The 25,742-nt window shown below is 35.1% G+C and overlaps 1 protein-coding gene across 1 annotated transcript; it reads left to right on the top strand.

Moving 5' to 3' along the window:
• The first annotated feature begins 2,790 nt into the window (after positions 1–2,790).
• On the top strand, positions 2,791–24,036 carry LOC149417575 (uncharacterized). Its single transcript, XM_089640599.1, has 6 exons — positions 2,791–2,824; positions 7,317–7,495; positions 7,847–8,013; positions 16,537–16,627; positions 22,808–22,978; positions 23,887–24,036. The coding sequence occupies exons 1-6, from the start codon at positions 2,791–2,793 to the stop codon at positions 24,034–24,036; spliced, it is 792 nt and encodes a 263-aa protein (XP_089496725.1).
• The last annotated feature ends 1,706 nt before the right edge of the window (positions 24,037–25,742 follow it).

The following is a 25,742-nucleotide window of genomic DNA, read 5'->3' as shown; positions in this document are numbered from 1 at the left end:
GGAGATCATTATCATCGGTACGTTTTAGTTTAACAAATTTCCAGAATTGTTTAGGGTTAAGATTTAAATGTGTCTCAGTGAGTTCGATGTAGGATTTGTAGCACCTAACAGATTCGATTTTGGATAGTTCTGTTAGCTGAGAAAATTTTTGATAATACGCTAAGTTGTTCGTACATTTGAATAATTTGTGTATTTTCTTTTTCTCGATTATCAACTTCTTTAGTTTCATGCTGAACCAAATGGGAAACTTAGGCTAGGAATAAGTTCCCTTAGGTACAAATAAGTCTATGGCATGAGTTATACATTAGTTGAATTTAAATGGTGGTGGGTAATATTATCTATTGGTAGTAATGAGTCCGAAGCTTCACTAACACAAACGATAGGCGTGTTAGTAAAGATCAGGTCAAGACAGTAACCTTGACAGTTATGGATCGAGTTTAGTTGGAACATGTTCAAGTAGGCAAATAGATTCATTATTATGGAAGCTTGAAGGGAAATATTACTAGGAGTTTTCACACCATGATTGTCATTAAGCCATATTACCTTCGGTAGATTCCTTCCTTTATTCTTCGGATTTTCGGGCATCTCAAAACACATTTTATTCCTGTGTGACTCTGTTTTTTTATGTACGCAGTAATCTTATTCTATTTACATTTGTGTTTTCATAATTATGCACGTTTTCATTAGAAACAATCATTAAAATATTATGAAATTCGATTATTCATAATTTTATGTACGAAAATTCACACATATCACGTGATACATACATCTCATAGCTATCACATACAAATTCACATATTATCACGTGACACACATACATCTCATAGCATATCACATACAAATTAAACATATTATCACGTGACACACATACATCTCATAGCATATCACATACAAATTCACATATTATCACGTGACCCAAATACATCTCATAGCACATCACATACAAATTCACATATTATCACGTGACACATACATCTCATAACACATCACATACAAATTCACATATTATCACGTGACATATACATCTCATAACACATCACATACAAATTCACATATTATCACGTGTCACATACATCTCATAACACATCACATACAAATTCACATATTATCACGTGACACAGTATAGAGACAATAAAATAGCAATCTCTTTTTTATTGAAATCCAACTTAGGCGTTCCCTCGTTTGATTATATTTTAAACATATTTGCATTTCCTTAGTATAATACATCTAATAGCTCTGTTTTGAATCATTTCCAGTTTGTTTATGTTTCCTTCATTGGCCAGATATGATATCGTTGAGCAGTAATCTACACGGGGAGCAACTATAAATACAAATTTTAAAAATGAATTCTGTAGTGTTTCCATTTAGTTTATTTTTTTGCTCAGATTATAATTTTTGAAACGCAAAACGGTCGAATTGAAATAGGGCTCCGCTACGCTCAGTAAATTATAAATACTGAGCAGTTTTTATCATCTGTAACTAACACAATATTGTTTCATTTTTTTCAAGCTTTCCGCACAATTTCTATGCATTTTCCTCTGATTGATGATTAAAACAGTTGTAAAGCGCGAATTTAAAAAAATGTCCAGTTTTTTCTGAGATTTTCAACAATTCATCAAATTACAAAGCTATATTTTAAGTTCTGTAAAGATACTAGTTATTCAAGTTCTGTTATTATATCATTATTCCCCAGTTGTTTCACATAACTAAAATAATAACAGAACTTTCACCGAACATAAAAATTAACGTTGAAAATTTGACGAATTGTTCAAATTCTGTGAAATAACTGACTATAAGAATTATGTTTAAAATATAAAATTACCTAGTTCTTAGGAATGGTTGCTGCTGTTGCTGGGATTTTCAAAGTGTATATTATTTGACTTATCCACCAAATTATGAAGACTTTTGTGTTTACTCTCTCCTACAAAATGGGTCTCTTCAAGACCCGTGTTCACCCCTTCCTCTCCTCAAAGGACCCTCCATACAGCATCTGCAAAGATGTCATACGCCTTGAGGGAAATTATTTTCATCAGAGCCTGTGTTGAGTTAATGTAAAAAAACACGAATAGTGAAAAAGAAGTGCTAAAGGCATTGATTAGTCTATGGCTAAAGGACGTTTCGATGCAAAAAAGAAACAGGGCCAATCCCTACAGGTTTAGGATCACATGGGCCTATCGATATCGATAAACGAAAATATAATTGTCCCGCTTATATATATGCACAGCTGTATCTTTTAAATGGCTGTATGTACGAGGCAGAGCTTCGTGTCACTAATAAATATAATTATGTCATTACCTAAACCAAGCTTAACTCCTTAAGCCCCTGTGATCCTAAGTCCCTGAATTACCCGAAATTCTTACACCTACAGGTGTGAGAAACAGTAATATCTTAAAAGCATTCGAATAATGAAAGAAAAACTCCTCATTTTGACTTCCGTAAACCCTTTGTTGCAGCAAACAATGTCCCATTCTATCCAATTTGTACGGCTACAGGTAACAGGCAAAAGTAGCAGGTTGGTATTTTGTCTGTTTGACAGTTGCGTGCTGGAAGTTTGTATCTATAATTTGAGAAAAATACGTCGTTTCCGCCGGAAATTTATTCGATCAGCCTATAAAATAGTATTTGCATTCCGTTCACGATTTGTCATATTATTTATTGCTAAGACAAAGCGACATGCACCTGTATCCGGCAGTCTTATTAGGGAACAACACAAAGCAGGTTGTTCCCATTATGTCGTGGATTCATTTTTTAAATGATTTGTTTTAATTTTTTTTTTGGTATTAATTAAAAATGCCATATTCTACAAAGGACTACTCGGGAGCTGGTAAGAGAAACAGTGTTAATTTTAGTGTTAAACTGTATTGAACAACTTTTTATTTATTGTTTTTTGAAGGAAAGAAATACTTTGGGATGTGTAATGTGTAAAAAACATCACTTGTCTCAAGCTTCATCAGGGCTATTATATTCAGTTAAAAGTGGTGTATTACAAAGTGTGTTTTTTTATTTAAAATATACCTCTTTATTTATCGCGAAATACTCACAACGTCTTATGAATAGATTATTTCTACAGAATACATTTCAGTGGATACTTTATTTACTTCTTCTTGAATGATTTAAATAACACGTTTTAATTTAGTTACTATTCAATTCGATCGTTACATCAATGATAGTGCCATTTTTAAATACATCTATTTGAATTTAATTTTTGTTTTCGGAAATAAAGAATGCAAATTTGGAAGCGGAAATTAACCCACTTCCCGGCATCCCATCAAGCTGAAACTCAGCCGATATACTTGCTGTCGATAGCAATGCATTGTGTCAACTTTTGGTGGCAATCACGTACTAACACGTGGACATATACGCATTTCTCTGAATTCGGATAGTATTACGAAATAAATGTCAGTCTTACGCGGCTGTCTCCGATCCCTGGGAAGGAAGGTACAATTTTAGTCAAACCTTTGTTTATTTATTTATTACTTTATTAACGCCCCTTTTACAGGCTTTTACATACGAATAGTAAAAAATATATATTAATACAGTACAAATTTATTATACATAATTAAACTGTCTCAGTAACAAACTTTTGTATTTATTAAATTATAAATTAAAGATGTCCTCGGTATAATTATTTTCCTCGACACGTATTCTGGGCAATGAGGAATACATATGGTAGTTAGAACCAGAATTTATGCACTGAAATAAGTTAGGTAGTGGAATCCAAAAGCTTATCAATGCAAGCAATTTTGGACTATCAAAAGCATAATTTAAAATTTAATATAAAAATTCAGAGTCAGTGAAAATCTTTCTGTCAGACAATCATTTTATTTAAAAGAGTGTTGTTGTTCAACATAATTGTTGGAATACCAATTTTAAAACTTAGAAAACGTAAGAATGTATTTTGTATCTTTCAATAGCTTGTACATGAATATTGTAATGTGAGTTCCAGACGGGAGAATTTTTCGGGAGAGAAGTTGACTTCTAAAAAAGGCAAAATATTGCAGTTCAATACAATGGTATTATTGCGCTAGCGTCTGGACGATTTAGGCCCGCTCATTGATCGAATTCAAATCGTATGTTTCGGGTAAATCCCGAATAGGGGGTCTGCAGGCAAAAATCGACCACTCTGCCCCTCTGGCGGTATAAGAACGAAGCAAGTGATTGGCGCAAATATTTAAATATGCATATTAATAATTATATCTGATTTTATATGGACATATTTTGTTATTTCTAAAATTTCAAAGTTATTAATTTGCGATGCTTTATATCCTGTGTGAAGTATTTTAAGACCTGAATTTCTATCAAAAGTGTGATCATTATTTAAAAGATGATCAAACTTAGATTCACTATTTCCATTTAGAGCTCCGAGATGTTCTTTAATTCTGACTTCAAAGTTTCTATTGGTTCTACCTTTGTAAAAGAAATTACAATCATCCCAATTGAGTTTATAAACTCCCGATTTTTTTTATTTGATTATCGCTATCTTTATTATTAACAATATATTTCTTCATTTTGTTATTAGTGTAAAACGCCGGTTGAATAGTACCAGGGATGTTTTTATTTATAATTTTGGAAGTATCGTTATCCACAAATATAATTCTACGCCATAGTTTATTTCTATCTTTAGAAATAGGGTAAATATACCATTTGAAGAGATTATGTTTAATTTTTTTATTTTGTATTTCAACTATCAATTTTTTAGAATAACCGTTATTAAATGCTACTTGTTTTATGAATATATTGTTTTACGGTTATATGCTATTTGTTTTTCAGGTCTTAAAATACTTCACACAGGATATAAAACATCGCATATTAATAATTTAGAAATTTTAGAAATAACAAAACATGTCAATATAAAATCAGATATAATTAACAAGTATTTTTTTTTAATAAACTCTCTTTTAAATATTTTCCTACTCAACTGGTCTTTCCCGTCTAACGATATTATAATTCCTAATTCTGATAAACCCCACCCACTCTAACCCCTCCCCCCTCCTTCCACTTCTTCTTTCCAATTGTAATCTATATTTCTTACTCCTGATGAGGATAACTTCGTTCATGAAACATGTAGTGGTTGTATATAATAAAGTGATGTAAACAAAGTTATTTGTGTTTTAATGAAATCAGGTTTAATAAGATTACATTATTTTATCTATTCCCGTTGTATATCAATGCATATGTGCGCAATAAAATGTAAACATTATATTTATTTATTTATTGGAAAATTTGTATAGCGCCGCTTTTGTGAGATATCACATCAGGGGCGCTATATTGTAATAATCTATTTAAAATATATACTCACCCTCTCTCGGTGAAAGACCTAATATCTACCTATTAAATGTAACTGTTGTTAGTATCACTGAAACTGGGCGAAAACCAACCAAGTGCCGCCCGCAGGTCCTAGTAGCAAAAAGTGCTAGTGCTAGTTAATATTATTATTCTATTTTATTATATTTATAGTTCCCCTCCAGCGCTTTATAGTCGTATATGACCGGCCGTCCATATTTTATATTTCTAGTTCCCCTCCAGCGCCTTAGGGTCGTATATGACCGGCCGTCCATATTTTATACTTCTAGTTCCACTCCAGCGCTTTAGGGTCGCATATGACCGGCCGTCCATATTTTATATTTCTAGTTCCCCTCCAGCGCTTTAGGGTCGTATATGACCGGCCGTCCATATTTAATATTTCTAGTTCCCCTCCAGCGCTTTAGGGTCGTATATGACCGGCGGTCCATATTTTATAAAAGTAATTTTCTTTTTTTTCTTTCTTTTCCAGCGGAAATACTTAATTTTTTTGAAGTTAGAAAGTGAAATAATAAATCTTTCCAATTTACCTCAAATATTTATACTGGAATCCATTAATAAAATCCTAAAATAAATAATTTATTTTAAATAGCCAAAAAGAATAATTTGAAGCTTAAAAAAATTTATAATTTTTTTATTATATTAACGAGATAAAAGTGATGGTACAGTTTTCTTACAAATTCCCCAAACAAAACGAACGTGTTTTCGAAATATCGAGTTCTCTCAATTTTTCTATGATAAGAGTAATTAAGTAAAAATAAGGTTAACGGTTTTGACAACATTTTTTACGTTTGATATTAAAATTTAATTTTTTTAAATAAAGTCGATTTTATTTTATTTTATTATACCAAATATTAATGTTTATTTACACACCGGAAAGATAATTTTATCTATTTCTTAACTTATTTTTAAAATTTATTACCTACTTAGCATTTTTGATTCTTTTGGTCGAGGATTGTTAATTTTGACGAAACTTAGGACGGGTTGTTTCATAGAATTTTTATTATAAATTTCGATACATTGGATACAGATACAAATAAAAAATACAGTGTAGTATGTAGCAAAACATCATATAAAGACGGCGTCTCTGCATGAGTATTTCAGTGGATATTTTAATATTTCTGTAGTGTAAGTATAAACCTTAAAATTAAAGTGCATACTGACTTTAAAGATAAAAGATATAAATGAATTTGTATAAAAAAACAATACAAAATGTGACAATTTCAGTGAAAGTTTTAAACCAAAGATAAAAATGAGGTAACTGTGTTAGAAAGAAGTTTTGTAAAAGTGTAATATAATTATTGTGCATTGAAAAAACAAGGGCATGCATGAATTGAATTGATGCGATGTAAGGAAATACTACTACTTACGCAGATGATTGTTGATTTACCAGAAAATGTATCTATTTCGGTGTATTTTAGTCAAGATTTGATGTTTTTTATATTAAAGATAATATTTATTATGATGCAACATGGTATCTTCAAATGTCTCTAATGATTGTACTTTTTAGGGGCAATAAAATCAATACTTCTTTGGGTTAATCTGGTTTTGCAATGCGGTACTGCATACAGACAATACAAACAAGTCTTTGGCGAGAACGGTTATATTTTTAAAAATTGAAATGTAACATTGTCATCAAATGGCCATTCAACGCCATTTTGTTTTTTTGACAGTTGAAAGGTCCCCGTTAAATGCCGATCCTAAGTTCGTTTCAGCTTTTGACCAAATTGTGATCAGCAGAAGAGGACAACTGTATGTTGTTAAGCTTGTCAGTTTATTACAATTTGATGGAAAGTTGAAACGCATCCAGTCAAATGTCATCAACAAATGGCGCTGATTGGCCATTTGAAGTCTTGAATTTCTGTGGAACAACTGGGCCCTAATTTGAAGTAAATTATTTGTGTTTAAAGTAAGTTATTGATTCGAACACAGTAAAGAAAATCATATATGGTTTTGTCGGAGTCAGGAACCTACTTGCACACTTATTAAAAATATATAAATTTTTACTTTGTTAGGTTTCGAGTATGTCGTGGACAAGAAGTTCCGCCCCCCGCTGTGTTTCGGGTCCAAGGTGCCCCGCGAGGTGCTGCCCCGGCGCGGGGGCGAGCTGACGGGCTTCATGCGCAGGACGGGGGGCGAGTACCCGCCACACTCTCGAGGACTAGCCACCAACCTGCCGAGGCCACAGAAAGGGGTAATTTACAGTTTTTTCATTAAAGTTTTTGCTTCCCCAACTGAGGGAACTTCCTGCCTAGTTTGTTGCCTTGTCCGTAGGAAAACATACCCGGGGGCTCTGATTATCTGATACAGGGCGCTGATTTCCCCCATATTTCTATAAGCTGTGGAAACGTGGATACTTTTATGAGCAATATTTTACATCAGTGAGTTTTCTCCGTGCAGGGGGAGCAGAAGAAGTGACGTTGTTATTTGGAGTTAGCTGCCTCTCCACGTGAGGAGTGGATTAGTCTTGTCCATCAGGGAAATTGGAGTGGGAGTAACGATTGTCAACAATGTCCAAGTCCTAAATGAATAATGTTATTTCCAGATGAAGATGCTGACAATCCCGAAGAGCGGCCGACTTGTGGAGGGGCAGGTCTACCAGCCCCCACTGCGCGCCCCCTCTCCGCCCCCCGCCCGCCCTCCCCGCCCCTACATCCCATTCAACTCTAGCTCCAAAAGGAGCGGCAAGACGAGGGATGGGAATATTCCAGGGTACTTACTTACTTACCTATTTTAGTCTATGTAATCAATATAGTGGGTAATTAGGAAGATTATTTATCTGACTACCTCCGTGGTCGAAGGGTGAGATGTTCAAATTCCGACGCGCGCAAGTAAAGTCTATTTGCGTTATTTCCCAACTTATTAATTTAATCAATATATAGTGTATTTGTGGCACGTTACAGAGCGAAAGATACTCTCAGTATCGCCGTGGTGCAAGATACCATTCAGAATTGAAACTTTGCTTAAAATGGCTTTAGCCGGGTTTGGTGACAAGATCTGAATAGCCAGGTACTTCCTCACCTTCCGCTTCCTCGTATCCTCCCCCTATCACTACCTTCAGCCACACAACATACACCTGTGGCGTCGAGAAAAATCTAGATTAACTAATTAATAATAAACCGCTCGACCTACTTAGTACCTACTCCCGAATTATGTACCTGCAGTCGAAATCGCATCGTAAACAAAGCAACCTACGTACTGCAAGCACCTACTTGTCTATTGACGACAATAATATCGCAAGTCCGTCTTTCACATTACGAGAACTCGCCAGAAGGTTCGAGTCTACCGACTAGGCATAATTGCCACGCCGTCGAAACTTCGCGAAAGGGCCAGACCGAGCGAGTGGCCTCGATTTAGTTGCCATTTAACTACCTGCTGTTGCCATCGGCCGTGTAGTATAAATAAGCCTGACGCAGCAAGTCAGTCAGTCAGTCAACAATCTGCCGTCAGTTTACAAATCTCACGAGTGACAACTGGTGCGCCCCCGCGCCCCCCGCAAAGAACAATATTCCCGGTTTCGCCCGTACCATCATGGACTCCATCGGGACATCATCATAGCGCCTTGTCCAGATCGCCGTCCCTGGCAAGCGCTACTCGGATTACAAGCGCTCTGGTTCCAGTGTCTCTGACCAGCGCTTCTTCCACGCCACGATGACCACCACGAGGATACGCAGCATCCTCACTGGTCTACGCCGCTCCCGTTCAACTGCCTACAAGGTCCGCCGCACCTTCGGCCTCCGTTTTCACTGGAGTATTGATTCCCCAGATCGCCAGTGCCTGACAGTCATCGAGTCCCGGTCACCAGCGCCCGGCGTCGACTCACTGACCCGCGCTTGACCACCACATCATCGCAGCAACCGGAGTATTCAACATTTGTCCTACATCATCTTCTCGTCACGGCAACTGACTCAATAAACACAGTGACCTTCACCGACACCCGCCTTTTATTTCGTGCCTCACCACCTGATCCCCAAACACCAATTGGGGATGTTATAATTTCATTGAATCCAGACGGAGCAGTTGGGTCTCTTGTGCGGTATTCACATAAAAAATAATATAAATATCTATTTAATGTGGTATTAATGTCTAAAAACGTTGATTAGTTGTTAGTTCCTATTCATTGTACAAATTTTCTTATCTTTATCACTATTATTTTTAATTTGTTATCATTTTGTATTTATTTAACTCTTGTTTGATAATGATCATTGTTTGTTTTGTGTTATTTCTATTCAATTATGGAATTTTTAACCTCGAAACAGGCTTAGTACTAGCGAGGACAGGACTTAACAACTCAACAACAAGCGAGGACTTAGCGAGAAGAAACTTAGCGAGGACAGTTACGTGGAAAACAATACATTTTAATCGCGAAGAAACGAAGAAATAAAAAAAATAACCGTCGAACACGTCAAACAATCTGTCTTGGTCCAGGACTTTGCTTCATTTGCAGTCGCACATAATCTTCTATTATTCCTTCTACGACTCTTGACATTATACTTAATCATACCATTTGTGTTAGGGCGGCCCCGACTTAAACGAAAGTACGAATGAAGTGGAATATTAGAAAAAAATTAGCCCACTTCCTGATTGATTAGATAGAATCGTTGTCGATGACAATGCATTCTATTGACTTTTGGTGGTACTCTTTACATATAATATACAATGATTAAAAAAAAGCACAAGAAATACCATATGGACGGGTTTTGTGACTAATCGGGCCTTAGATTTCCCATACAAAAGATGGACATCCATCCAATGGACAATTATCCAGAACCAAAAGATACTAAGTCACACAAAGAAAAATGAGTATTGCTGATTTTTAAAAAATCTGTTAAAAACGGGACAGGAGGCCATTTTCTAATAAAATGTTAGTACTTACCGAATATATCGGAACACGTTTTCATACACCTCCGTTTTCCCTGATAATATATAATGTTTTTTATGAACACGTGTTCCGACGTCGCGTTAATACATTATTTTTTTTACTAAAAGTTTAACATGAAACCTATCAATTCATTCGTTTAGGGCCTGCAGTACAGTTTTTAACAGAATTTCGAATAATTTGAAGAGATTTTTAATAAACTAGCAATATTTCATATCAGTGCAGCGGCGACATTATTTGTTTCCTTTCAAATAAGTATGGAAGGCACTTGTAGTTTTCTTATTCTTATTCTCACACTCAAAAACCTCAACACTTTAACATTTAAATCTGAAATAAAAAGCTGGATACTTAACATAGGAAGATCTGAAATAGAAAATTTACTGAAATCAAACACAGACTAAAACAGAATCAACTGAACTATACCAAAAAACAGTACCTTACTTATTTTAAAATTACTTAAAAAATATATATATACTACATTATACTTTGTTGTAATATTAATTTCTTATAATTAAATTATAATATGTAAATGACATCCTCAGCACGGGAGATCCCAGTGAGGATATCATTATATCTATGTGTTAATAAGAAAAGAAGACAATAAATCATTATTATTATTATTATTATTATTTATTCTATGATAATCCTAGGTGACATGTACCCGGCATTGCTTGGGAACTTATGAATGCTTTGGGGTAAAGTAAAGAGGTTGTGATGATCTCATAAGGCTTAGCCAAAAAATTTTTTTTCCTACTAGATTACAAAACATCGACTTTTATCTACTTTCTATAAATATACTATGCATTTATATATATATACATAAACCTTCCGGAAGAAAATCTCTTAATAATAGGTCTGGATTTAGCTACACTGTTCATTACCCGAGGGTTGGTAATTCTCTGGTTCGAGAAGCTTGTTCCCTGTCAATCTCATCTCACAAGTAATTGTTACACTCTGTCGGACTCTGGAATAAGTTTTATGACTAGCGCCATCTATCGCTTAAATACTCAACTTATTACCATACATCACTAACTACATATACCAAGTAAACCTTGGTTCCACGGCAAGAAAAAATCCAAAAGATTTATTTCCTGTATCTCGAGAATGAGAATTGGTCATTGCTCCATTGCATCCCATTTGTTTAAAATCCGGGTCCTAGATAGTCCACTCTGCCAGTGCGGCATGGAAAATGAGACTCTTGATCATGTTTTCTTTAATTGTAAAAATCATTCATCTTTCAAAGGCATTTATCGTTTACTTATAAAAATCACCCACCAATCTCCCCTTAGTATTCCTTATTTACTTTCTCTTAACAATTCTCGCATTTCCTCAGTTCTATACAAGTTCATAGACTTGAATGACTTCAATATTTGAGATTTCCTATTCCCGTATAGATTTCCCATAAAATTATAACCATCTCCCCTAACTTTAACGGCACACAGCACTCTTTTTAGGGTGAATTGCCTAATACAAAAAAAAAAAAAACTATTATATCGATGCCTATCAGTAACCAGCTGTAAGTCAAACATACAGTTTATAAGCACCCCTAAACTTGTGCAATGCTTCTTGGCCAGTAAACTTGTGAATTTATTATAAGAATCCATTACACATAGTAATTATACAATTAAATATATCACAATGTATTATTATGTACAAACTGTCATCACCGGACCAGTTCAGAGGGGCTCGTCCGAGGGTCCGATATTGTTATTTTTAGTCGTAGTTATTTGTATGATACATCAAACGACACGCACGTCATCAAACAAATTATTTTTAATTTGCGTCACCCGTACTTCAATAGTAAAATATACCAAATATATATCCGTAAAGAGAATATCAAGAGCAATCGTAAGATAGCACTGGCTTAGCATACATATTATATTGGCCCCAAGCCAATCGCTTAGCTTACAACTTCAATTGAAAACCACATCAAATATAATTATCCGATACATTGGCAGGTTTCTCGATAACGTTCTTCTACTAATAGGTATAACTTTATTTTACTCGTTAGAATGTGTTAGAAGTCTATTTTTATACACATCACGTGCTAAAGAAACACACATCTTAATTATTAAATTTGTAGGCGCCGGTTCAGAGTTTCTATAGATAAGCCGGCCTTAAGCCCCCGCATTCCGAATTTCTACTGATTTATGACACATTTCTCTTGAACACTTTACGTTTTAAGATTCTGAAAGAACATAAGTTGTTTTTGAAAATAATCATTATCCATACATTTATAGAGCCGAAACAGTAATTAAATAAAATTCCCCCAATAGCAAAAATTATTTTGTAAAATATGTATGTATTAATGTAACCCGTATGATCTAAATTAAAATAATAAAAAAAAAATAAAATAAAAAAAAAAAAAAATTCTCGCAATGCGAAGCTTAATGCCAAATCACTATTTTGATTAATATTTATAACGAGTTGGTGTACATTATGAATACCAAAAAATATGTTTTAGATAAACTGAAGGTTTTCCTATCGTTTCGCTTGAGTAGAATACAAATAAAAAAATAAATAACTCAATAAAAAATAAAAATGCAAACTAATAAATTATTTTTTTTTCAATAGAAATGTATGAACGCGTAAAGGAAACAACTTTTGAAAAATAAAGTATTATAGCTAAGATTATCTGTGACAGTTTCACTTGATTAACTTTTTTTGTTTTCTTACCAAGAATATACACATTTTTGGCTTGTAGCTTCCTCTTAAGGAACATTAAAGTATCTAGAACGTACGATCGATAATGTCGGTAACTTGTAATCATTCCCGAGCATGACTGCAGTTCGCCAACGAACAAGCAACAGTTAACAACTACTAAGTGTTCTTAATTACCTTTATAAAAAAACTTTCTATGTACCATAAAACACTTAATCGGAAGTTAAATGTTTGTTGATTACAAATTTGCTTTACAACAAACCGAGTTATTTTTAAACTTTACTAGTATTGTTACGCTACTACTTTCATAGTAACTTATGTACCTATCCTGTAGTCTTATTATTATATATTATTTATTGAAGAACTATTTCTCGAATGTACAACAACGCATAATACGCGTATAATAAATTGTATTGTACCTGCTTATATTGTCCGGACTCCGCCTATTATGCTATTTTATTTATTTATTAATCTTAAGTTAGCTCACATCTTCGTGTGTGCTAATAGTTTTATAAACATATAAACATGTACATTGTTTGGCAAACATAATCTTATCTTATCTTATCTTAAATATTTCAATAAAGCACAAAGAAAGAAACATTAATAATTGAGATAGACATATTTTCTTAATTCATTTTTGAACTTATTAATATTTTCTATCACAGCAATTTCCTTCGGGATTTTGTTATAGAGTTGAACGGCCTGGTACATCAGAGATTTTTGTAATATACACTCATTATTGTACTCCTAATCAGCTTACCTAAAACGTTGTATACATGTAAAATCCTTCATGGTGTGAATAAATAAATAAATAAATTTTATTCGACGTGAACTGTTGTTTGTAAGTTAGCGATCTGCAGTCGTTCTCAGGAACGATGACAAGTTATCGATCGACCGTGCTAGATAATAACCTGAAGTATGTTAATTATATAGATTGTGAATTTGAAATAATAATAACGTATTGTGGTAGGAATTATGTCGCATGTTTATTCTAATTGATTTCCTTTGAATGGGCAAAACGGACAAACAAATACCTAATAATTAATCATAATTGACCGTATCCCTGACCTTGACTTTGATGACAAAGACTTATAATTGAATAAACGATTAGTTACTAATAAATGGAAAAAACAATAGCCCCATTGTTTTGCTGCAAATACTGTTTTAAATCCCTATGAGATTTAATAACATGATATTGCGTTCTTCATTGGTACTTAAGTAGTTCGTATTGCTAAAAAATTCTTAAATATTCATATTACGTAACGTAAGAGTAAATGACTACTTAATTATTTCAAGTCGCTGAAATATGATAATTATAATTTTATGGCGAAAAGCTTCAAATTTTCATTTTTTTTGCCAATGGGCGAAATATACATGGTGTAACTAGGGTTGCCAGATGGTCGAGATAAAAAATGGTCGAGATGTGGAATTATTATTCTAACATGATGACGGCCTCCGTGGGTCGAGGCGGAAGGCTCTCGACGTCTCGACTAGCAATTCAGAGAAAATCATGTGGAATTATTATTCTAACATGATGACGGCCTCCGTGGGTCGAGGCGGAAGGCTCTCGACGTCTCGACTAGCAATTCAGAGAAAATCATGTGGAATTATTATTCTAACATGATGACGGCCTCCGTGGGTCGAGGCGGAAGGCTCTCGACGTCTCGACTAGCAATTCAGAGAAAATCATGTGGAATTATTATTCTAACATGATGACGGCCTCCGTGGGTCGAGGCGGAAGGCTCTCGACGTCTCGACTAGCAATTCAGAGAAAATCATGTGGAATTATTATTCTAACATGATGACGGCCTCCGTGGGTCGAGGCGGAAGGCTCTCGACGTCTCGACTAGCAATTCAGAGAAAATCATGTGGAATTATTATTCTAACATGATGACGGCCTCCGTGGGTCGAGGCGGAAGGCTCTCGACGTCTCGACTAGCAATTCAGAGAAAATCATGTGGAATTATTATTCTAACATGATGACGGCCTCCGTGGGTCGAGGCGGAAGGCTCTCGACGTCTCGACTAGCAATTCAGAGAAAATCATGTGGAATTATTATTCTAACATGATGACGGCCTCCGTGGGTCGAGGCGGAAGGCTCTCGACGTCTCGACTAGCAATTCAGAGAAAATCATGTGGAATTATTATTCTAACATGATGACGGCCTCCGTGGGTCGAGGCGGAAGGCTCTCGACGTCTCGACTAGCAATTCAGAGAAAATCATGTGGAATTATTATTCTAACATGATGACGGCCTCCGTGGGTCGAGGCGGAAGGCTCTCGACGTCTCGACTAGCAATTCAGAGAAAATCATGTGGAATTATTATTCTAACATGATGACGGCCTCCGTGGGTCGAGGCGGAAGGCTCTCGACGTCTCGACTAGCAATTCAGAGAAAATCATGTGGAATTATTATTCTAACATGATGACGGCCTCCGTGGGTCGAGGCGGAAGGCTCTCGACGTCTCGACTAGCAATTCAGAGAAAATCATGTGGAATTATTATTCTAACATGATGACGGCCTCCGTGGGTCGAGGCGGAAGGCTCTCGACGTCTCGTCTAGCAATTCAGAGAAAATCATGGGGAATTATTATTCTAACATGATGACGGCCTCCGTGGGTCGAGGCGGAAGGCTCTCGACGTCTCGACTAGCAATTCAGAGAAAATCATGTGGAATTATTATTCTAACATGATGACGGCCTCCGTGGGTCGAGGCGGAAGGCTCTCGACGTCTCGACTAGCAATTCAGAGAAAATCATGTGGAATTATTATTCTAACATGATGACGGCCTCCGTGGGTCGAGGCGGAAGGCTCTCGACGTCTCGACTAGCAATTCAGAGAAAATCATGTGGAATTATTATTCTAACATGATGACGGCCTCCGTGGGTCGAGGCGGAAGGCTCTCGACGTCTCGACTAGCAATTCAGAGAAAATCATGTGGAATTATTATTCTAACATGATGACGGCCTCCGTGGGTCGAGGCGGAAGGCTCTCGACGTCTCGACTAGCAATTCAGAGAAAATCATGTGAAATTATTATTCTAACATGATGACGGCCTCCGTGGGTCGAGGCGGAAGGCTCTCGACGTCTCGACTAGCAATCCAGAGAAAACCATTTGTGTTATTTCACAATTGATTCATTTAAAATAATATATAGTATACTTGCGGCACTTTCCAAAGTGGAAGATACTCTCAGTATCGCCCTAGTGTAAGACCACCATTCAGATTTGAAACGTAGCTTGAACTGGCTTTAGCCGTGTGTGGTGACCTGATCTGCCCCACCTACCTTTCCCCATCTACTTTCCCTCCCCACTACCTTCAGTCTCGCAACATGCCCCGATTGGGGATGCCATAGTCTCACTGGCTCCAGACAGTTGGGATTTTTGTGGGGTATTCACATTAAACAATTGAGAACTGTGTCATATAAACACGGATGAGAACAGTTAGTGTTGAGGTTAGATATATTGCAGGCCCCAGGGGAAATATTTTGAACCTTTATACTGCGGTCAACTACAATTGCAATCAAAAAACGTTATGATTAGATTACAATGTACTGCAGTATGTAGTGCTAGGATTTAGACAAAGATTAACTAATATCTGTAATTTTTTTACTTTCGATTATTGTGTTTGTGTTTTCAATAATAAAACGAAAACTTTTGTTCTTGGAAGCGTAAGAAAATTTATGACTTTTTTACAGTCCCGGAACTTACAATCCAGTGTACAAGAAACGTCAGATGAAATTCAATCACAGCTTCGGTGGAAAAACTATTGTGGTTCCTGCAGTCGATGTAAGGATACAATTCACTTCTTGTTTGTAGAAATCAGCCCTTTATTTGTGCATAATATTATGTAAATTACAAAGAAGAACGCAGAATAGTTTTTTTTTGTAATGTATTCAGTGTATTTGAGGGCATCTTTTTCATCTTTTAGTAATCTCGGATCAATTTATAGTAGATTTGCCATATTACTTGAGTGGAAATAATTATAGTAGATTTGACACATTACTTGAGTAGACATATTTATAATCGATTTGTCATATTGCTCGAATGGAAGTATTTAAAGTAGATTTGAAGTATTACTTGAGTGGAAATAATTATAGTAGATTTGACACATTACTTGAGTAGGTATATTTATAATCGATTTGTCATATTGCTCGAATGGAAGTATTTAAAGTAGATTTGACGTATTACTTGAGTGGAAATAATTATGGTAGATTTGACACATTACTTGAGTGGATGTAATTATAGTCGATTTGACATATTATTTTTATGGAAGTATTTATAGTAGATTTGTCATAATACTTGAGTGGAAGTATTTATAGCATATTTGACACATTACGAGTGGAAGTATTTATGGAAAACTTCTCATTTACTTGAGTGGATGTATTTGTATTAGATTTTATTTATAACTTGAGTGGAAGTATTTATAGTAGATTTGCCGTATTACCTGAGTGAAAGTATTTATAGTAGATTTGCCGTATTACTTGAGTGGAAATAATTATAGTAGATTTGACACATTACTTGAGTAGATATATTTATAATCGATTTGTCATATTGCTCGAATGGAAGTATTTAAAGTAGATTTGACGTATTACTTGAGTGGAAATAATTATGGTAGATTTGACACATTACTTGAGTGGATGTAATTATAGTCGATTTGACATATTATTTTTATGGAAGTATTTATAGTAGATTTGCTATATTACTTGAGTAGATATATTTATAGTCGATTTGTCATATTGCTCGAATGGAAGTATTTAAAGTAGATTTGAGATATTACTTGAGTGGAAATAATTATGGTAGATTTGACACATTACTTGAGTGGATGTAATTATAGTCGATTTGACATATTATTTTTATGGAAGTATTTATAGTAGATTTGTCATAATACTTGAGTGGAAGTATTTATAGCATATTTGACACATTACTAGAGTGGAAGTATTTATGGAAAACTTCTCATTTACTTGAGTGGATGTATTTGTATTAGATTTTATTTATAACTTGAGTGGAAGTATTTATAGTAGATTTGCCGTATTACTTGAGTGGAAATAATTATAGTAGATTTGACACATTACTTGAGTGGATGTATTTATAGTCGTTTTGACGTATCACTCGAGTGGAAGTATTTATATTAGATTTGATGTTTTACTTTAGTAGAAGTATTACAGTAGAAGATGTGCCATTTATTTGAGTGGAAGTATTTGTAGTAGATTTGCCGCATTACTTGAGTTGAAGTATTTATAGTAGATATAACATACTAGAGTTGAATTATTGCTATAGAAGATGTGCCATTTACTTAGATTTATATTAGATTTGATATATTACATTAGTGGAAATATTACAGTAGAAGTTATTAAAAGAGTTCTGATAGGTTATTTGGTTGATTCCCCTCCCCAATTTCCTTCCGCTCCATAATATTAATAATAATAATTGGATAACTTGTGTAGCGCCATTTTTGTGAAAAATCATCGCAAGGGTGTTGTAAATCGTGTATGTATTATCACGGTTTATTATTTCCGCGAGAGAGAATTGGCCAATTAGACTGTGGAATGATTTATTAAGTTCTGTTTTATTTCCTCATACAACATGGGTATCTAATACCCCGGTTCATTCCATCCTTTCCTATCCATACATAAAAACAAAATAATACGTACGCTGTGGAGGTAATACAAACATACAAACATAAACAAAACTCTTTCAGAGTTGCTAAATAAGATTCAATTCAATGTACCTGCGGGTTCAACACGCTCTTGTGTCCTGTTCAGGGTGGATAAATGCAAAACGAACTCTTAGCAGAATTCTTGCCAGAACAGACTATGCAATAATTCCAATGGCGTATTATCCAAGGTTGATATTTTCAGTTGCGAACTTACCAAATACAAGAGGTCCATAAAATAATATTTCTCTGATTGTTTGTGAATAATGTTATGTCTCTATTGTTTATATTTCTATTATGATTTGATTTATATCTACAACCTCTCTTCATCGCTATAAATGTATTGATAAATATTATGTTTTGTAAATTCAAAACTGATTGAACTAAATTAAAAACTGTCAATTTCCCGAAAATTAATAAATATAAATATGTGTGTCTGTTATAAAATTAGGAATTCCGTGCTGACTTGTAACGGCACTGCATTGTGATCCATTGCTTCGGACAGTGAGATAGAATACTTTAAGCACTTTTAAAAACATGCTATTTCTGCTTTCTATGTTGTTATGAAAACCTTATTTTTACAATCAAAATCGCCTATTTGGAATGAAAACATGTCTCAATCAATAATTAGATACTGGCACTTCAAATACTTCAAGTCAAAACAATAATATTTTTGTTTTTAAATCATAAGACGCTCCTTAGCTCGATGAAGTCATGTGACAAGCATTCTAGTAGGTACCTACATACTTCGCAATATAATAGTTAATAGCGTCATTATAGATAGTGAATAATCGCCAATCCAATCTTAATTTGATAGGTTATCACAAGGTAGGTAATCTCGTAAGTAATCAATACGATAATTTTTACTGACTAGCGCAGACCCGTGTAAAATCACGGGATTGACTAATTCTTGACATTTCAGTTTTAATTTTGATAATGACACTTAAAATAATTTTCGTGTAAAAATATTATATTATAGGTAGATACCTACTTAGTTTTCACACAATTTTAAAAAATACGCTCCTATTTTAAATCAAATTTGAGTTCATTGTTTCAGAGTTACGCAGGACACACGCACAACCGAAATTGGTAAACGGCGCGAAACGCTGCTTGCGGTTGCTTCGTTCCTTTCGTAAATATTATCCTGTTTATACGCAGCTGGCACATCAACTACAAATATATCATTTGGACAACAGTATACAACAGTATACAGGTTTACAATTTCCCTTTCTACGCAATTAAAAAATATGGAACTGGTTGCAATCCTCCTAATTATATAATACTAACTGTACCCCGCCCTGCGTTGCTGTGACTTAGTCTGTCTGTGCAGATAGAGAAACAATAGCGCGTGTTGCTTTTACGTTTAACAGGTGGCACTGTTTTTCAAATTTGTCCTACAGATTGAGCTGTTTTTCAAAAGAGCTTGTTTTTTCCTGTCACAGATGACATCTATATAATAAAGGTATATAAAAACACGCGCGTATTCGAATGCAACGTTGTGTCAAAATCTGAAAGCAATCAGTGTAGAACTTTCGGAGATTTACGATTTATATATATATAATACGAGTGCATAAAGATAGATAGAAAATGAATTATTTATGCCTGTTAAATCTTCCCTGTTAAAATCTAACCCTTGTAAAATGTCCTCCATAACACAGGTGAACTCTTCCCGAGGAGGACATTATAAATTTCTCTGGTAAAATACAACGATTTTGCAGCACACCGGACTCTTACTTTTTCTTGTAGATGTAGTAACAGATTTCACATTGGGATGCATTCATTCTGCTTATCTTACCAACAGTATGTCTTTCTGGAAATTCTCAGACAGTGAGCTCTGGCATCATCGTCCGTATCACAAGATGATTGAAACCGCAACTAGTAAATTCTAATACTGTGAGCTCTGGCATCATCGTCCGTATCACAAGATGGTTGAAACCGCAACTAATAAATTCTCAGACAGTGAGCTCTGGCATCATCGTCCGTTTCACAAGATGATTGAAACCGCAACTAGTAAAGAGCTCTGGCATCATCGTCCGTATCACAAGATGATTGAAACCGCAACTAGTAAATTCTCAGACAGTGAGCTCTGGCATCATCGTCCGTATCACAAGATGATTGAAACCGCAACTAGTAAAGAGCTCTGGCATCATCGACCGTATCACAAGATGATTGAAACCGCAACTAGTAAATTCTCAGACAGTGAGCTCTGGCATCATCGTCCGTATCACAAGATGATTGAAACCGCAACTAGTAAATTCTCAGACAGTGAGCTCTGGCATCATCGTCCGTATCACAAGATGATTGAAACCGCAACTAGTAAAGAGCTCTGGCATCATCGTCCGTATCACAAGATGATTGAAACCGCAACTAGTAAATTCTCAGACAGTGAGCTCTGGCATCATCGTCCGTATCACAAGATGATTGAAACCGCAACTAGTAAAGAGCTCTGGCATCATCGTCCGTATCACAAGATGATTGAAACCGCAACTAGTAAATTCTCAGACAGTGAGCTCTGGCATCATCGTCCGTATCACAAGATGATTGAAACCGCAACTAGTAAAGAGCTCTGGCATCATCGTCCGTATCACAAGATGATTGAAACCGCAACTAGTAAATTCTCAGACAGTGAGCTTTGGCATCATCGTCCGTTTCACAAGATGATTGAAACCGCAACTAGTAAAGAGCTCTGGCATCATCGTCCGTATCACAAGATGATTAAAACCGCAACTAGTAAATTCTCTTGATGTTTTCTTTTATTAATCATGATCATTGTAAGATGGAATTTTGAAACTTCCATTTAACTGTCTAAAATGTAGCTAATGGTTACATTCATATCATGAAAATACAAGATTCCATTTGGATTTTCACGATATGAATGTACAAAATGGTTACATTCATATCATCAAAATACAAGATTCCATTTGTATTTTCGTGATATGAATGTAACAATTAAGTACCTATTTGCATATGTATATCACATCAGCTGCTTCATTTAATACTGGACACTGACCTAAATTGTCTTACCCTTTTTAATTGAAATAATTAAATCCCATGTTAACTTCCATTGTGACGCAATCCCATTGATGTCATCTTTAAGATGCTGAAGACCAAGTGCTAAACCGTGACGGAGATCACGTACGTAGACTTTTATTGACAATAATAATAATAATAATTGAAACTACATGTCGCGTTCGTGAACTCATCACTCTCATCGATTATCAGTAAGGGACATCGTGTGTAATGTTCAATAATATGTTCATATTATAAATATTGGAAGAAAAAGCTCAATTTTTTTTTATAGCCAATGAGTATTAAAAAAGTTCGCTAATTATTGCCGTTGTTGCTTTGAGAGTTGTTTAGAAAAACGAACAGGGCACGTACCTATAATAATTATAAGCTACCCAAGTTCTAGAAAAAAATATTGCAGAAGGTATGCAGAGCTGGTTGTGATGCAATTGTTAGGTACTCCCATAGATAAACCACTCACTAGATCGATGTCTTGGGGCTTTTTGTATGAAACAGATTGGTGATAAAAAAGCATAGATATGCCAATATACAGACAGTACAATTCACGTTCGGAGCCTACTTATTACACTGTAGTGGATATAGTTAGGCAATCATATGACGTCACAATATTTCGGTTACAATTTTCGATCGGAGTAATACCCCCCAACTGCAAGAATGCAATACATTACATGAATGACAATATATGATGTATGACTTCAGGAAAAGACCCATTGCTTTCCAAGAGTGAGTGAATGTTTTTTTTAAATGTTGGGTGGGTTTTAATAGGAGTGTATTGTAAATAGAATTTTGGTTGGCACATCACCAAAACAGAATAGTTTTGGGGTGGAAAAGGTAAGTTCATCAGTTACATCGTGGCGTATCTTTTTTAAACTATATTTCAAGCTTCTCTTGTGACGGCGAAAAAAGTTATTTATCTATTTGACTTGTACTATCATGTATAATCACCTCCTGAAGTTTAGGAACTTTATCCCCGGACATCCTGTATATTGACTCCAATTCTGATTGAACCATCGACTAGGGTAGTTCATAATACCTACTAAATCTATGGAAGTTGTGTTATGAAATTACTCATAGTTTAGACAGAGTTCAAATATCGACGGATTGAACGATACAATAAATAGGACCGTACCTAACCAGATAAAACTGAACATGATGGAATTCTTGGTTAGATTGAGTTAGGTGTGTTGTTTGTGATCAATTTTCTCACTGTTTTATTTTATCATGGAACTAATTTGGAAAAATGCTTCCTTCGTTTTTCAAAAATAAGTTTTCCTGAACTTCCATAGATAAAGTGCGTCCCCTACAACCTGGACGCGTGCGCGCTTTGCAGCACCGACTGCAGCAAGCAAGGCGACTACTGGCACCAGGACAACAGACAGTTCTTGTGCAGGGCCTGCTACGAGAGACAACACGTCACGAGGTCCAAGTACACCCTGCTGCAGCTAGAGGATTTTAAAGTAACTAATTATTTAATTTGCACAATATTAGAGGCCGGTCATACCACTTTCAAGTACCTACGCCCTGGCGCAAGTATACTTGAACTAAAGATTTGCGCAGTAAGTAGGTATAGGCACTACCTACATTATGCACTATGTAACAAAGCTTATTTACTGAGACCTAGTTGTTTGAACCCAATTACATGATTTGAACACATCCAATATCGTTACAAACCAAAAATTAGCTCCATTTTGAAAGTTTAGACATTTGCCATTTAATAATTTCTCCCCCCTACCCCATTTGAAACAAAAAAAGAATCAAATTAAAAAAAATATATTGCACAAAAATACAGAGTACAAAGGGTATAGCTTATAGGTTACATCCTATTTCTTCCAGCTAATCCAGCTAATCCAACAAATACACAAATAAAAATCAGTCGCACCTAGGAATTAAACCCAGGGCTTCAGCCTTGGCGGGGCTTTATGTACGATTGCAAGATTCTTCCTGAAGTAAACGCAATATAGATCGGTGTCTGGGATAAATATATCTATTTTTTATTTTAATGTGCTCAACGTCCATGGACTTTTCTACAAGTCTAGGAGAAATATTGTTAAAAATATCAGTGGTAGAGCAGAGCCCCGGCAAGGCTGAGATTCTGAGTTCCATTCCTAGATGTGACCGAATCTTTTTCTGTTTTAAATTTTCGTTTGTGACTCGCTAATATTGTATTAAATGATTAAACATTAAAAGTTTTACTTATTAAGTTGTTCCAAAAATAATTGTGTAACCATAGTCTCTGCTACAAATCGTGATCAGCAGCTGTCAACAACTATCCATGCGCACCACACTAAATTAATCATAACTCGTGATAATTTGTGTACATTCTAAAATATTATTTTGATATATATGAATATGTTTATTTTTCCAGCCAATCCGAGATTGCTTCTTCGCCCACCACCACGAGATGTACAACAATTCAATCAAATTAATTGGCGTTCGCGAGATACGCAAGCGGATATTGAAGGAGGCTTACCTTGCACAGTACTTTTCCAATATCAGGGTTCAGAAATACAAGTGATAAGAATTCTGAATAAAAATAACTACATATTGGCAACATTAAAATTTTTCTGACCATTAATTTGCGAGGGTAAACCAGAGTAAACGTTAACAATCAGTAAACAGAACAATCTGTATCGATTTGAAAGAAAACTGTTGTCGCCAAAACCTATCGAGTTCTATAGGCCCCATGTATAAATAATGTGTTTTATTCAATTTACCCTAATGGTATAATATTGACCTCAGAGTTGGATCACAGTCAGCTGTAGCATTTTCCTCGATCCTACGTACGTACACAAAAATTTAAAAACAGGTTTTGGTTTTGTTTTTAATATTTATTAAATGATCTATGCATAGGTTAATTGACTTCAGTGCCCCAAATAACTAAGTTGATTTAGTTTAGAAGGTACCAATACATTATTGTGACTGCGTTTTGTAAATATTGACAGTACATGTTGTTAAAATAATATTTTATGAAATAAATTATTCTTTCATTCTTATTTTGATTTATTCATCATTTTGTAGATGCCATTTATAGATGATGGCGACGATGATTATCAACAGCCACGAACGAAAATATTGTCAATGCAGTATTTTTGCACTGCCGCGCCGCCCGGGAACCATTTACTGGATAACCAACACCTCTGCCATGGGTCACCCCAAGTGGTTCGATAATTTTAGTGATTTAGCAGGGGTCATCGGGTGAGGAGTGTTCAAGATACACATGCCCACCAGCTGCGTGGTGTGCCAGATGAGGAGATTTTGAGCTCTCCAACTGATCTCTCGACCTATCGCCATGAGCCCCAGTCACTACTGCACATACTGATCCCTACATTCCTACTCACCCCCTCACCATACCTTCCCAGAACTTTCTCCCCTGTATCACTGATGCGATATCAATCAACTTTATCTAAATACAGAAAATGTGTAACGTTTTTACTTATTACATTTACACGTAAAAAATAGCCGATTAATTATACTTACAAATTAAACCATGTACCCCTACAACGAGTAGAATTAATCAGAGATCTTGGAGTCCTGCTAGATTATAAAATGTTATTTAAGGACCATATTGAACATATTTTAGAAAAAGCTTATAAACAATTGGGATTTATTATACGCATTACAAAGCCTTTCACTATAGCACACACAATAATTCTGCTATATATGTCATATTATGTAAGGTCGCAACTTGAGTTTGCCTCAGTCATTTGGAATCCTCATTATCAAACATACATTGATCGTATTGAAAATATCCAATCCAAACTTATTAAACACCTATCGTGTCGCTTTAGCGATCATTGGTTTGACCCTGCCGCTTTATATAAACGCAGAAAAATTTCTGATGCCCTATTCTTATACAAAATCGTGAACAGTCTTGTTGATTCATCATATCTGCTAGAAAAGATTGCATTTCGTTGCCCTGAACACAACACCAGATCGAACGACTTATTTAGAACACCACACTGTAAATCCAAATATGCGCAAAACTCTTTAATAGGACGTATCTGTAAAACTCACAATGCCTCTAGAGATGTAGACATTTTCAAATGTAACTTGAACACATATAAAATGCAACTTACTAAACTGAAAACTTAATATTTTTATTTTGTGAAAGAATCCTATAATCTTAGTTTATTTTATTATTTTTATTATAATCATGCGAAAACTGTATTACTACTAACTGTCTTTAATTGTTTTTATAACATTTTGTAATTCCTTATAATG

This window comes from Hesperophylax consimilis, chromosome 15 (assembly GCF_061612785.1).
Source record: "Hesperophylax consimilis isolate HC1 chromosome 15, BYU_Hcon_1.0, whole genome shotgun sequence".
Classification (NCBI taxonomy): Eukaryota; Metazoa; Arthropoda; class Insecta; order Trichoptera; family Limnephilidae; genus Hesperophylax; species Hesperophylax consimilis.
This window is presented reverse-complemented; position numbering and strand designations above follow the sequence as displayed.

Excerpts from the sequence above, each read along its gene's own strand:
- LOC149417575 (XM_089640599.1), top strand. The coding sequence starts at position 2,791 with ATGCCATATTCTACAAAGGACTACTCGGGAGCTG. Across the intron at positions 2,825-7,316 it reads AAAGGACTACTCGGGAGCTG|GTTTCGAGTATGTCGTGGAC; the intron begins GTAAGAGAAACA and ends TTACTTTGTTAG. Across the intron at positions 22,979-23,886 it reads TGCAGCTAGAGGATTTTAAA|CCAATCCGAGATTGCTTCTT; the intron begins GTAACTAATTAT and ends TTATTTTTCCAG.